This window comes from Cebus imitator, unplaced genomic scaffold, assembly GCF_001604975.1.
Source record: "Cebus imitator isolate Cc_AM_T3 unplaced genomic scaffold, Cebus_imitator-1.0 Scaffold15, whole genome shotgun sequence".
Taxonomy (NCBI): Eukaryota; Metazoa; Chordata; class Mammalia; order Primates; family Cebidae; genus Cebus; species Cebus imitator.
This window is the reverse complement of record NW_016107330.1, coordinates 9,998,439-10,014,186: the sequence shown is the minus strand read 5'-3', so window position 1 is coordinate 10,014,186 and position 15,748 is coordinate 9,998,439. Positions and strand designations below refer to the sequence as shown.

Genomic DNA, 15,748 nt, shown 5'->3' with positions numbered 1-15,748 from the left:
TGAACTCCAGTTCAAGTAATGAATGTGTCCTAGGATGAACAGTAAGAATTAAAGACTCTACAGCTCTAGCAGATATTTAGGTGAGGACCGAATAACAGGGGCATCTCCAGGTAGGAACAAGTCTGGGGGGACTCTGGCATAAGCAAAAGTGGCTCCTGTGTATCAGCTCTTCATTCAAGAGTTTAGGATAATCGGGCTCATTTGGGCAATGTTTCAGTGGAAATCTCTGACTCTGTTTGCAGTGAAGCCAGTAAAGTGAATGAGTCAGGTATCTCAGCTGGCCACAAATAGAATTCCCACATGCTGGTCCCCTGGTGTTCCTTCCCAGAAGTGTAAAGCTACTTTGTGAGGTCACCTTTGGTGGTCTAAATACCGTGTAAAATGGTTAGAAAGAGAAATCATCATAATACTTGTAAATTTTGAATCTAGCAAAGATGTACTTACCAAGAGAATAAAACCATCCCCTTCAAAGTAAACTTGAATGCATGGAGACAAAAGCTTGAGAAATAGTACCAGAAATGGCTGCATTGTCAGGACTTGTTTTGGCTGCAAGTGGGAGAAAACCCAGAATAACAGCGGCTTAAACAAGGTAGAAGTTGATTTACCTGGAGAAGTCTAGCAAGGTTGTCTAATAGGCTGCTGTGGTGCAGAGGCCCAGGTTCCTGCTACCTTGTTGCTCTGTGGTCTTGACCTTGTATCCAAGATGGCATCATCTGAGCTCCAAGGAGCAGGAGAAAGGAAGAACTGAAGAAGAAACAGCAAACCTTGCAACATTTCAGTTGATGTCTGCTGACCAGAGCCTAGTCACATGACCATTCCTAGCTGCCACAGCAGCTGGGAAATACAGCCCTTATTCTGAGCAACCATGAACCCAGCTGAAATTCAGTTACTATATATAGAAAAAAAGAGAGGATGAGGCCAGGCGTGGTGGCTCACGCCTGTAATCCCAGCACTTCGGAAGGCTGAGGCGGGTGGATTGAGCTCAGGAGTTCAAGACCAGTCTGGATAACATGGTGAAACCCCATCTCTACTAAAATACAAAAAAAAAAAAAAATTAGCCAGGCGTGGCAGCGTGCACCTGTAGTCCCAGCTACTCGGGAGGCTGAGGCAGGAGAATTGCAAGAACCAGTGAGCCGAGATTGAGCCACTGCACTCCAGCCTGGGCGACAGCACGACTGTGTCTTAAAAAAAAAAAGAAAAAGAGGATGGATATTGAGGGATGACAACTAGCAGTTTCTGCCCTGCAGGTAAATTGCTTGAGAAACTGGCCACCCCCTTCAAAACCCCTGTGTGTTTGTCAAAAGACATAGAAAAGTCCTTTGGCAGGCTTGACTCTAAGGCAAAGGCCAAAGTGACATTGGCTTAGATGAGATAGAAGTTTGTTCTCCCCAAAGTAACAGCCTGAGTGTCAGCATCTGGGGCCAGGTGATATGTTCGTTTCCTACTGCCACTGTAACAAATTACCACAAATTTACCAGCTGAAAACAAATTTACTATTTTACAGCTCTGGAGGTCAAAAGGCAGAAATGCATGCCTTAGGGAAGCTCCCCTTTCCTTGCCTTTGCCAGCTTCCAAAGGCCCAAATCCTTCACCATTAAAGCCAGAAGTGTAACACTCTGAAATCCTTCTCTCTGTTCCTCAGTTTCCATCATCACATCACTATCTAACTGACTCCTGCCTCCCTCTTATAGGGACCCTTGTGATTACCTTGGCTCCTCCCAGATAATCCAGAATAATCTCCCCATCTAAAGATCTGTAACTTAATCACATCTGCAAAAACCTTTTGTCGGCCTGGTGGGCGAGGTGGTTCACACCTATAATCCTAGCACTTTGGGAGGCCAAGGTGGGCAGATTGCCTGAGCCCAAGAGTTCAAGACCAGGCTGGGCAACAAAATAAACCCTGTCTCCACAAAAAAATGCAGAAATTAGCTGGGTGTGATGGTTTATACCTGTAGTCCCAGCTGTTTGGGAGGCTGAGGTGGGAGGATCTCTGGACTCCAGGAGGTGGAAGCTGCAATAAGCTGTGATCGCATCACCGCACTCCAGCCTGGGTGACAGAGCAGGACCCTACCTCAAATAAATAACAAAGGCCCGGCTGGGCACAGTGGCTCATGCCTGTAATCCCAGCACTTTGGAAGGGCAAGATGGGCGGATCACCTGAGGTCAGGAGTTTAAGACCAGTCTGGCCAACATGGTGAAACCCTGTCTCCACTAAAAATATAAAAATCAGCTGGGCAAGGTAGTGTGCACCTGTAATCCCATCTACTCGAGTGGCTGAGGCAGAAGACTCACTTGACCTGGGAGGCAGAGGTTGCAGTGATCCCAGATCATACCACTGCACTCCAGCCTGGGCAACAGTGAGACTCTGTCTCAAAAATAAATAAATAGGCCAGGTGCCGGCTCATGCCTATAATCCCAGCTCTTTGGGAGGCCGAGGCAGGTGGATCATTTGAGGTCAGGAGTTCAAGAACAGATTGGCCAACATGGTAATACCCTGTCTCTTCTAAAAATGAAAATAAAATTAGCTGAGTGTGGTGTCAGGTGCCTGTAGTCCCAGCCACTGGGGAGGCTGAGGCAGGAGACTTGCCTGAGCCCGGGAGGTGGAGGTTGCAGTGAGTCGAGATCGTGCCACTGCACTTCATTCAGCCTGGGCAACAGAGCAAGACTACATCTCAACAAACAAACAGAAAGACCCTTTGCTATACAAGGCAACATTCACAGGTTCCAGGGATTAGGATGAAGACATCCGTGGGTGGGTGTTATTCTGTCTCCCACATGGGCAGCTTCATAATATTAGGAGCCCAGCTTCCTTCACTCTTGTGGACTCTCCTCCTGAGCACACTGGGCTTTTCTCTCTCTCTCTCTCTCTCTCTCTCTCTCTCTCTCTCTCTCTCTCTCTTTTTGAAACAGAGTCTCACTCTGTCACCCACACTTGAGTACAATAGTGTGATCTCAGCTCTGTGCAACCTCCACCTCCCAGGTTCAAGTGATTCTCCTGCCTCAGCCTCACAAGTAGCTAGGACTACAGGTGCCTGCCACCACACCTGGCTAATTTTGGTATTTTTAATAGAGTCGGGCTTTCACCATGTTGGCCAGGCTGGCCTCGAACTCCTGACCTCAAGCGATCCTCCTGCCTTGGCCTCCCAAAGTGCTGGGATTACAGGCATGAGCCACGGCGCCTGGCTGTGCTTCTCTCTTGTCCAAGACAGATCTTCTAGCTTTACGTGTGCATTTCAGACAGTGGGAGGTAGGAAACTAGGGATGAGGAGTATGCCTAGAAGTCACAGCTTTTGCTTGCCTTTAGTCCCTTGGCTAAGCCTCAGCCCTGTGACCACCCCAAGCTACAGAGGAGTCAGGGAAACTTCATCTTCGGCTGGGTGGCTGCGTGCCCAGTCCAGCTCAGGAGTTCTATTACTAAAGGACAAAGGGGAGAACGGATGTCGGGCAGCGGCCAGCAGTGTTGGCACAAAGCTCCTGCACGATTCAAACTGTTTAACAGAGGATTTTCTAGTGTATTAAGTGGAGTGGTGTGGGGGTGTGGAATACGTGTATTGGCACAAAACCAAGGAAAAGGAACAGACTGGTAAAATCAGGCTGGGCCTCCAGAACTCATCCACTCCCCTCCCCTCCTTCCATGTAAGCTGGTACCCAAATACCCTGAGATAACTTTCATTTTCTTTAGAGTCTTCACATAATGAGTTGCCTTTTCTACAAGTCCTTGAGTCAGAAAATTCCTCTTCCATCTGACTTACTACTTTATCTTGTCACTTAGAGCCAATATTTTGTGCCCCACCTTCCTATCTAGGAACAGAACAGTTGTCCCCTGCTTGTCACTCTTTGCCTTTTTACCCTTCACACCCGGGGTGCCTTCTGTCTAATCTCCCCAGCTTCAGAAGGGGTCCCGCAGCACTGCAGCCATTTGCCAGAAGGCAGATCAGTCCAAGGGAAGTTGCTCTTGTAATTGACTAGCCCTGTCTCCTGGGACAGATGAGACGGTGACTGGTTAATGGTTTGAGATGAAAGGGAATTAACCCAGCCAGGGGCTGCCCGTTGGCCTTGGAGGAAGCCAATTCCAGCAGCAGGTGCACTCCTGCATAAATGAGGGTCCTGACTCTGCTGATTAAGACATCAGAGCTCAGGGACCGGAACAGCACGTGCATGATTCATTAGATGAGAAGCAAGTGGTAAGGAATATGCAAAGGCTGCCCTCCTCTGGCCTGATGTTTTACTAGAACTAGCTGTATTCCCTCCAGACACCTGTGTCTTTTTTTCCTTCAGGGCCGGCGACCTGTCACCTTGATTGGCTTCAGCCTGGGAGCCAGAGTCATCTACTTCTGTCTGCAGGAGATGGCTCAGGAGAAAGGTGAGCATGGATTATTGTCACAGATGGAAACCCTTCACAAGCTTGTTCCCTGGGACAGAAGTTCTGGGCCAGGGACCATGAGCCTTGCAAAATGTGTTCCCAGTTCTTAGAAATAATAGTTAAATGTTAAAAATAGTTTAAAAATCAAGAAAAATAGTCATCAAACTGTTTAGAGAATGATTTTTTGTACATAAATTAGAGTAGATGCAAGATGGACTGTCCTGTAATGATGACACTGGCTTGTGTTCTGATGCACTTTCTCAAGAGGGAATGAAGAGGGCAAGAAGTTAAAAATCAAGGTGTCGGCAGGCCCATGTTCCCGCTGAAGGCTCTGGGGGAGGACTTTTTCCTGTCTCTTCCAGCTTCGCGTGGCTGCCAGCAGTCCTTAGCGTTCCTTGGCTTGTAGACACTTCACTCCAGTCTCTGCCTTTCCTCTTCTCTTCTCTCATAAAGACAGAGTCATTGGATGTAGGGCCCACTGTCATCCAGGGTGATCCCATCTCAAGATCATGTACTTGATTATATCTGCAAAGACCCTTTTACCAATGAAGGTTGGATTCACAGGTTCTGGGTGGACATATCTTCTGGGGGTTCACCATTCAACCAGAAACAGACACCTTTGGGAGTGTGTCATGCCTCCAGTGTCATCCTTTCTGTCTGAGGCAGTTAAAAAGCTTGAGGGCCGCTGCTCCTGGCCTTGGGCAATGAGGTCTCCAGGGCAGCTTTGGACAGATGTGTCAGCAGGGGCTGCCTGGGAGGGCTGGTTGGGGGAGTGAGTTGCTGAGTCTGGGGTACTTGGAGTGGTTCACTGCTCCTGGGACATGGGCTCACCTCCGCTCAGTGGAACGTAGCAGGGGCAGGACTCTGAAGGCGAGAGAAGGAACTGAGAGAGAAATTGCTGAACCCAGGAGTGGAGGATGGATGGGAGTGAAGGGTTAGAGCTTGTTATAGTTTGGCTATGTCCTCACCCAAATCTCATCTTGAATCGTAGCTCCCATAATCCCCACATGTCATAGGAGGGACCCAGTGGGAGGTCATTGAATCATGGGGGCAGGTTTTTCCTGTGCTATTCCCATGATAGTGAATAAGTCTCATGAAATCTGATGGTTTTGTAAAGGGCAGTTCCCCTGCACACACTCTTGCCTGCCGCCATGTAAGACATGCCTTTGCTTCTCCTTTGCCTTCCACCGTGATTGTTATTTGTTGCTGCAAAACAGCCTCTCAAACACGGTGGCCCAAAGCAGCAATGACTGACCATTTCTCACAACTCCATGTTGACGCGACAGTTCTTCTTTCTTGCCTGGGCTTAGGCATACAGTTGTAGTCAGAGCTGGAACACCCAGAAGGTCCGGGTTGACCTCACTCGTGTATCTGGCCATTGGTGCTGGCTGTCAGCCAGTGCAGACTCCTCCCTGCTCTCCAAATCTGCTTCTCCCAGGGAAGCCTTTGAAAAGTTGCCATCTTCTGTCCTGTCATCATTTTGCTTCTTTCCTTGTCATCTTTCCCTCCACTCTGGCAGCAAACCATGTATCTGCCAGGCACATTACCTAGAGAGATGTAGTCTTATTAATAGAGCCGATTCTTCATTTAGAGGAGAAGGCATGTCTCTTCCTCCAGTTAGCATAAATGCTAAGTTCAGATCGTTTGTACAGCCAAGCCTTTAATTCCCCTGCCAAACAAATTGAATTAATTACCATTAACCATTTGGCTGTGGTAACCGGAAGTTAAGTTGCCTATCAGCTGTCCCCAGAATGTGAGGCTGGAAACTGCAAAGAGGGAAGAGGGAGGCAGGTGGCCTCTTGGTGACAGGGCTGGTTAGTATGATACTGTGAAGTTCCTGCACTACAGCCTTTTGGGGGATGGTTCCCAAAGCAGCTTCCTTCCAGCATCTTTCCTGCTTGCTGTTCCCAGCCCTGGATCCTCATGGCCCACGGGTGAGAATTTGGGTTTTTGTATTAGGCAGACCTGGATTTGGCTCCCAGCTTTGCCACTGACTAGCTGTGAGACCCTGGGCTAGTCACTTAGCCTCTCTGGGCCTCCACTTACTCAAAGGATATGGGCTTTGTACACTTATCACAAAGGATCATGGGGGGATGACATAATGAATGTGAAACTTCCTGGCCCCAATTTGGGTATGCTCAGTAAATGTCCTCTGAATTCCAACCTGAGGACCTGTTGTGCACAGGGAACCATGGTGAGTGTTGTGTAGATGTCAGAACGTATCATTTTGTGTCTGCTCTCCAGTCCCACATTGGACATGAACTCCAGGTAGGCAGTGTCTGCCTTGAGCCCCACCACCTCACCAGTGCCCAGCACAGTGCCCGGGAAGATGGAAGAGCTGGACTTTGGGCGAGGGAATCAGGCACGTGCTGCTGTGCCCACAAGCTAGCAGACCTACTGGGTGCCAGGCTCTGTTCTGACCACTTGCAAGTATGATCCCATTCCTTCCTCACTGCAGCCCTAGGAGGGAGGAACTGCCAGTCTCCCTGCTTCAGACAAGAAAACTGAGGATGGGAGGTGAAACCACAAGAATCCTAAGTGCCAGAGCGAGGATTCAGGTCCAGGGAGTCTGGCTCTAGAGCCCTCACTCCTAACCACCATGCTGTATTTGGCAGAGGGCAGCTGGACTAGGGCAGGGCCTCCCAGAGGGTCGGACAGCACCGGCAAAGGTGAGGCTCTCAGGAGTGTCTAGAAATGGTGGCATCTGGTGACTCTGCAGCCTACGTAAGAGGCCCCCTAGGTGGGGTGATGGGAAATGCTAACAGGTCAGGGTGGGAGCCTGGCACTGTGCCAGGCTAAGGAGTTGGAAACAACTGTTTCAACGCTGGGGAAAAGGCTGAGGTCTTTAAACTGTGGAGTGAATGAGTAACTGAGTGGACCCTGCCGAGGAGGACCTGAGGGGGCACTGGTATGGGCATCTTACAGTTCACATACATGCACACGTGTGCAAACACACACACACCTGCCCACATTCATACACACATCTGCACACACTCACACCCCAGCAACTCAGCAGACCCCAACGGCTTCTAACGTCCCCACCCTTCTCTAAACCAGTGCAGATGTCCCAGCATGACTCACAGGGCCCCACTCATGATCTGCCTTCAGCATCTTCCCCTGCCCCTCTCCACCTCACATGCCCGGCTCCAGCCGACCAAGCTCCATTTCCAGACAGTGCTTCCTCTTGGTCCGTCCTCTCCATCTCCTTTTCTAGGTAATTCCTACTCATTTCTCAGGTCTCACTGTGTCTAGAGCTTTCCCTCCAATAGTAATGATAGTAATGGTAATAGTAGCAGCAGTAGCGGCAGCAGCACACACTATGTGGCACACTGTGTTCAGGCACCAGACACACTTCTAAGCTCATCTTGTGTATTATTTCATGGAGTCCTTCCGACAGCTCTGTGAGGTCAGTACTGTTATCACATCCATTTTACAGAGGAGGAGAGAGACATGCCGAGCTTAGGGATTTGCCGGAATCACACAGCTAGGAGGTGGCAGAGCAGGCATTCTGGCTGGAGACTGTGTGGTCCTCACCCCTACGCTAGACTGTCTCTCCAAGCCACACTCCATTCTTCCCTGAACATCTTTCCCAGTGGTGGTCTGTCTCCCTGTTAGACCTCCCTGCTTGCTCGTCTGTCTGTTCAGTCCACTGGTAACTGTCACCTAGAGGCACACATCAGCACCAGGTGGCTGTTCTTTTCCCCAAACACATACATGAAGCCCTTACATGGAAGGGATCAGGCACCCCTATTTTGGAAATAGTTCCCCTGGGCAATTCTGGTATGCAGCAAAGCCCACAAATTGGGTGAAGGTGGCCAGGGGTCTTGTTTCTCCCTGTCACTATATCCCGAGCCTATCACAGTGCCTAGCACATACGAGGTACTTGATGGACACATGACCCATGAGCCAAGTGGAGGAATCAATTCTGTGTGTCAGGGGCAGTGCCTGCCCTGCTCAGCCACGCGTGTCCTCAGTGCTTGGCACAGATAATGACAAACATTTGAGAGTAGAAGGGAGTCCTTTTAACATGGGCACCACAAGTCTTCAACATTTTATTTAGAAAACTTTAAAAAAATTTTTTTTTGCTCTTGTTGCCCAGGCTGGAGTGCAGTGGCACGATCTCAGCTCCCTGCAACCTGTGCCTCCCAGGTTTAAGCAATTCTCCTGCCTCAGCTTCCCGAGTAGCTGGGATTACAGGTGCCCACCACCATACCCAGCTAATTTTTTGTATTTTTAGTAGAGACAAGGTTTCACCATGTTGGCCAGTCTGGTCTTGTGATCTGCCCGCCTTGGCCTCCCAAAGTGCTGGGATTACAGGCATGAGCCACCGCGCCTGGCCTGGGAAACTTCTATATTGACAGATGAGTAGGTGGTCTGCAAAACAGGAAAAGAAAAGAAAGAAAAAAAGAAAACCACTACATTTTAAAAGAAGTAGAAGAAACTAGGATCCAAAGCTTTCCAAATGACAAGAATTTTGTAGGAATCTTACTCCGAGATGAAAACCCAGTGGACAAAAGTACAGCTGGCATTTGCCCCCTTTTGTCACCTTCAGAAGGAAGAATTTGGGCCCAGAAAACTCTAAACCCAGTCTTTACTTTTTTAAAGACAGGGTCTCCCTATGTTGTTCAGGCTGGTCTCAAACTCCTGGTCTCAAGTGATCCTCCTGCCTCAGCCTCCCACAGCACTGGGATTACAGGCCTGAGCCACCATGCCTGGGCCCCATAGTCTTTATTATTAATCAGCCTGATCGTTTCCCCCCTTATGTCATAACTTCCCATCCCTGTCTCATTCATCATCTAGACAGGAGATGAGAAAGAACGCCGGTCATCCTCTGCCTTGACCTTGGTCAAGAACACATTGAAACCAGGTCCAGTGGCTCATGCCTGTAATCCCAGAACTTTTGGAGGCTGAGATGGGAGAATTGCTTGCTTGAGCCCAGGTGTTCAAGACCAGCCTGGGCAACATAATTTGCCTCTACAAAAAAATTTTTAAATTAGCTAGGCATGATGGCACATGCATGTAGTCCCAGCTACTTGGGAGGCTGAGGCAGGAGGACCACTTGAGCCCAGGAGATTAAGGATGCAGCAAGCCATGATTGTGCCACTGCACTCCAGCCTGGCAACAGAGTAAAAGCACACTGAGAGGGGTCTGTCCCTTAGTTGGCCATGGCTTATGCCAAATGTGAGCAGCAGCTGTGCACACATTCATAGACATGTGGCCGGCTCTCTCTGTGGAACAGAAGGCAGCTCCTCCCTCCCGTGCAGATGGGTGCACAGGCCCTACTCAGTTTAAAACCCCCACTGCCCCCATCGGCCTTCACAGCAACTCCAAGTGGAAGGGATATCTCTCTCATGCTAGATCTCAAAGCCATTTATATCCCCAGTTTTCCTTTTTCTTTCCAGAGGGTAAAGGAACTCCTGATGGTTCACAAAAGTGGGAGTTTTAAACAAAACACCACCCACCTGCAGAGGGGAACAGAAAGGTCCTGGTCCCGAGAGCCAAGCACTGGAGTATGACCTCCCCTGTTTGGGGACCTGAGGCCAAGGAAGCTGGTGGGGACCGGAGCAGAGCCCTTCTTGCCAGTCTGCCTTAACCCACCCCACAAAGCACAAGGCAGAAGAAATCAAAACAGGGATATAGGGACATACTTGTGATCACAACAATACACTCATACTCGGGGCCTGGCCCAGCGTCAGGCACTTGCAAGACCCATCATCTGAGACCCGCTGCCGTCACAGATGATGGGTCACATGGCTCTTCCCCGCTGAGAAGCTGCCAGCTTAGTTGCAACAAGTATGTGAGCTCTGGAGTCAGGGCCTCTGGTTTGAATTCCAAACTCACCATGAAGCCAGTCACGTAACCTCTCTGAACTCCGCTTATGTGAGACACAGCCATTAATAGTATCTACATCAGGTTGTTTTTTTTTTTTGTTTTTTAGGAGGATTGTGTTATAGGCAATAGTGCATATAAATGCTGGCCTATGACAACCTAGAAATACTTACTGAGCATTGATCATTTCCTAGAAACTGTTAATAAATGGGAGAAGGCATGTAATATGATAGCAACACCCCCCCCCATGGATGGCATGGTCCCTGGACCTCGTTGAGGAAAAATTGGCCTCCCCCTGGGTCAGGGCCTCCAGTTCCTGTTCCTCCCCATGGCCACATGGTCTCCTACCCTTTTCCCCAACAATTCCCCTCCCAGGTCCTTGCCTGGTATTACCCATGGGGCATGTCCACATCTCCAGATGGTCAAGATTGTTCAATGAATTCTTCACCCTTTGCCCAGGGCTGCTGTTTCACATCTAATTCCTCCCAGCTCCACTGCCTGGTTTCAGGGAGCCCTGTTGTGTAACACCCAATTAATCTGCACACTGAGAAGACCCTCTCCTAATTGCAGGATAGCTGTCATTATCTGAGTTAAGGGATATAAAAGAGGAATTACTGTAATGCATTTGAATCCACTAATTGTTTTCTGGAGCCCCTCGAGAGCTACTAAGGAAATGGAGCAGTAAATCCCACAGTCACCCAGGGCACATAATCCTTCAACCAGCCTCCCCTCTCCACTGCCCCTAACATACTCGTCCCTCCTAACCCCCCTCCCCAGGAAAAGCTGCCTGTAGAATTAACTGTCTTCACAGCTTCCTCTCCCTTTTGGGGTGATTCAGCAAACCACAGGGGTGGCTCCTCTAGGGTTTGCCACCCTTCCCAAGGTGCCCCTTACAGCCTGGCCTGCCCTTCCCTCTAGCTCAGTGTGGTCAGCTTCCTTTCAAATGAGTGTTGAGACTACAAGCCTCTTGAGGGCAGGGATTGTGTCTGATTCACTTCTGTGCCTCCCGTACCTGGAATAAAGCCAACAGAGAGTACATGCTCTATAAGCAAACAGAACTTGAAGTTGAATGTTATCAACATTCAGTGTTTCAGTCAGGACAGCCTGGGTTATGCTGCAGTGACAAACATCCCCAATATTGCAGAGGTGTGGTACGACAAAGGTTCATTTCTCACTCATGCTATCTGGATAGCCGGGGAACCCTGGTTGTTGTAGACACCAAGGTCGAGGAAGCTCCATATCAATGTATGGTTCCTCAGTAGGAGACAGAGAATGTGGTGAGTTATGCACTGGCCCTTAAAGCACCTTCACCCATAAGTAACAAATGTAACTTTTACAAACACTTCATTGGCCAAAGCCAGGAATGAGACATTCTTCACATAAAGGAGGGGCCGGTAAATGTCTTCCTACCATGTGCTCAGAGACAGAGAGCTAGAGCTATTGGATAAACAGCATACAGCTTATTCCTTTTTTTTTCTCTCTTTGCTAAATGTTTTTACTGACATCGTTTTGTTTAATTCTCGCAACGGTCCATGAAGTAGACACAATTTTTTTGTTTGTGGTGTTTGTGTCTATGCGTATGGGTACATAGTAGGTGTATGTATTTATGGGATGTGTGGGATATTTTGATACAGGCATGCAATGGATAATGATGACATCATGGAAAATGGGGTATCCATCCTCAAGCTTTTATCCTGTGTGTTACAAACAATAAAATTACACTCTTAGTTTTTGGGTTTTTTTTTTTTTTTTGAGACAGTGTCTCCCTCTGTCGCCCTGGCTGGAGTGCAGTGGCGCGATCTCAGCCCCTGGGTTCAAGCAATTCTCATGCCTCAGCCTCTGGAGTAGCTGGAATTACAGATGCCCGCCAGCACACCCAGCTAATTTTTGTATTTTTAGTAGAGATGGGGTTTCACCGTGTTGGCCAGGCTGGTCTCAAACTCCAGACCTCAGGTGATCTGCCTGTCTCAGCCTTCCAAAATGGCGTGAGCCACCACACCCAGCCTCTTTTAGTTATTTTTAAATGTAAAATTAAATTATTATTGGCTGGCCACCATGGCTCACACCTATAATCCCAGCACTTTGGGAGGCCAGGGTGGGCAGATCACTTGAGGCCAGGAGTTTGAGACCAGCCTGGGCAACATGGCAAAACCCTGTGTCTACTAAAACTACAAAAATTAGCTGGGCGTGGTGGCGCGTGCCTGTAATCCCCACTACTTGGGAGGTGGAGGCACGAGAATCACTTGAACCCAAGAGGTGGAGGTTGCAGTGAGCCAAGATTGGGCCACTGAACTCCAGCCTGGGTGACACAGTGAGACTTTGTCTCAAAAAATATATATATATATTATGGACTGTAGTCACCCTGGTGTGCTATCAAACCCTAGGTCTTATTCATTCTTTCTAACTACTTGTACCTACTAACTATCCCCACAACTTATCCTTATATCCTCTATGGGGCCTCGTAGTTCCATAAGGATACCACTAATGGCAGCTTCTATCTCCTGAACACAAACTAGAACTTCATGGCCAATTAGCAGCCAGAAGGCCTTAGTTGGATTCAGGCCTCTGTAACTAATCCTCAGCTAAGATCTCAGCCAAGGCACCATTATCACCAAGACTATTTCCTTATCTGAAAAACGGGACCATTCCTTTTTTCCCCTGCTTGGAGGACAGAAGTACACCTTGATGGAAAGGCAGAGTGGGGCAGGCGCTGAGGGTGCTTGGGTGAGAGCCCCAGTGATGGATGGTGCCCGGGAGGCCGGAGCTTAGCCAAGGGGCCTTCACGCAGACAGAGGTAGGAATGGCACCCAGCACACTACCCAGCAAAGCAACAGAGCCAAGGCCAGTAGAGAGGCCTGGGTCCCACCTGGCAGAAAGCAGGGCCCAGGCAGATCCAGGCCAAAGCTCTGGACTCCTTGACAGCAATTGGCCTCAGAGCACACCCAGTGCCCAGAGAGTGAGAGGAGATGACCTGGTGAAAATGCCTTGAAACTCAGAGCTGCGCATAAATGGGAATGACATAATCATCATAGTCATTGCAATAGTGGCATAGCGATAGCCACCATCTGCGAAGGCCTAGCTCTCTGCCCAGCTCTTGCACAGTTTTACATATCCCTTCCACCCTCATAATCACCATGGAGCCGGTAGCTCTGCCTCGAGTTTCAGATGAGAAGAGTCGATTTAGAGAAAGGTGGAGTAGCTCGCCCTAGAATGAGGATTTTAACATCTTTTTCCTGAGAGCACTTGGCTTAGGAAACAGGAGTCACAGAAGCCGGCCCACCAGGACGCAGAGGCAGATGCTCAGCAAGGCTCCCAGCCTCCTCTGCTCCTCCCACGTCTCCAGGCATTCAGTTAGGATTTGCAGAAACCCATCCAGGGCTGAACGCCGCTCCTACTTAAAAACAAACAAACAAAAAACACCTTTTATTTTAGGTTCAGGGGTACATATGCAGGTTTGTTATATAGGTAAACTCGTGTCACAGGGGTTTGTTGTGCAGATTATTTCATCACCCAGGTACTAAGCCTAGTACCCAATAGTCACTTTTTCTGATCCTTTACCTCCTCTCATCCTCCGCCTTCCAGCACCAATGTCTGTTGCTCTCCTCTTTGTGTTTATGAATTCTCATCATTTAGCTCCCACTTATAAATGACAGTGTGTGTGGTATTTGGTTTTCTGTACCTGCATTAGTTTGCTAAGGATAATGGCTTCCAGTTCCATCCACATTCCTGCAGAGAACATGATCTCATTCATTTTTATGGCTGCATAGGATTCCATGGTACATATGTACCACATTTTCTTTATCCAGTGTGCCACGGATGGGCATTTAAGTTGATTCCATGTCTTTTCTCATGTGAATAGTGCTGCAGTGAACATCCAGATGCATGTATCTTTATGATATAATGATTTATATTCCTTTGGGTATATATAGCCTTTAATGGGATTAATAGATTGAATGGTAGTTCTATTTTTAGCAGAGCTCCTATTTTTTTTTTTTCTTACTTTATTTCATCCCCTCTTGGTTGGCTGTTTTCAGTCAAAGCAGTATCCCAGATGAGACCTTTTAAACAGAGAATGATCAAGATCAAATTCACTCCACTAGCTCATATCTGTTAAGCACCTACTGTGTGCTAAGCACTAGGCTAGGCTTTAGGGAGTTGACGGCTAATAGATACAGCACCAACCTCACAGAGCTTATGTGGAAAAAGCTACCCTCTCAAAAACATGAGTTCAGATCTGACAGAGTGGTGTGGGGATCGGCAGTGGTGCGTGTCGGCCATCCCATGGAGTACCTGGCACTTAGTCAGTGCTTGGTCAAGCGAGCTTACTGCTGTTCCATGCCAGGTTCAAGTCCAGCCCCCTGCGTGGCGCAGACATCCCTTTGTCTGCATGTCCTGTCCTAACATAGAGACCATCATCTCTACCACCCCAAACCTGAGAGCACTTGGCTTAGGAAACAGGAGTCACAGAAGCCGGCCCACCAGGATGCAGAGGCAGATGCTCAGCAAGGCTCCCAGCCTCCTCTGCTCCTCCCACGTCTCCAGGCATTCAGTTTGGGTTTGCAGAAACCCATCCAGGGCTGAACCCCGCTCCACCATGCGTCATCCTAGAGATCTGTAAGGCATCTGAGATTTTTCTCAACTGTTATTCAGATTCTCAGAGAAGTCCCCCCACGTGTTCAGATGTGCCTAGGAGGAGGGGGAAGGGCTGATTTCCCATGGGAATCCCTGGCTTTCTGGATGAGTATTTTGAATGCATCGTGTAGCTAAGGAGTTGTCTCTTCAGACAAAACAGGCCCAAATTCAACTGGCATTTACTGAGATTCCTAATATCTGCTTGTAAGAACAGTTGGTTCCCTATCTTCATCCTCCTTCTTCTCCTCTGGCTAGGTCACAATTATTGGTTTCTGCAAACCCAGACTGCCTGCCTGGAGGTGTGGGAGGAGCAAAGGAGGCTGGGAGCCTTGCTGAGCACTTAGTATGTGCCAGTCACAGCTGAACACTTCACATGCCTTATTTAATCCTCACAACAATCCTCTGGGGTTTTAATTATCCCCGTTTTACAGATGAGGAAACTAAGGCTTACAGAGGTGAAGTAACTAGTGCATGGTTACAGGACTAGTATGAGGAAGCTGGAATGTGGATCTACAATGGCTGACCCGGCGCAATCTCGGCTCACTGCAACCTCCACCTCCCAGGTTTAAGCTAATCTGCCTTAGCCTCCTGAGTAATTGGAACCACAGGTGCATGCCACCATAACCAGCTAATTTTTGTGTTTTTAGTAGAGAGGGGGCTTCACCATATTGGCCAGGCTGGTTTGGAACTCCTGACCTCAAGTGATCTACCCACCTCAGCCTCCTAAAGTGCTGGGATTTAGGTGTGAGCCACCACATCCTGCTAATTTTTGTATAAAAGTAGAGATGGAGTTTTACCATATTGGCCAGGCTGGTCTTGAACTGCTGACCTCGTGATCCACCTGCCTTGGCCTCCCAAAGTGCTGGGATTACAGGCGTGAGCCACTGTGGCTGGCCCTGTGTGGTATTTTTTTTTTTTTTTTTT

General features: G+C 48.6%; 1 protein-coding gene across 6 annotated transcripts in view; it reads left to right on the top strand.

The window, feature by feature from the left end:
• The window catches only part of TMCO4 (transmembrane and coiled-coil domains 4), a 108,971-nt gene that overhangs the window by 54,653 nt on the left and 38,570 nt on the right, over window positions 1–15,748 (top strand). For all 6 annotated transcript variants that reach the window (XM_017506179.2, XM_037730377.1, XM_037730381.1 and 3 more), the window contains one exon: window positions 4,279–4,363. In XM_017506179.2, coding sequence (XP_017361668.1) covers window positions 4,279–4,363 — 85 coding nt within the window. The remainder of the gene's footprint in view (window positions 1–4,278; window positions 4,364–15,748) is intronic.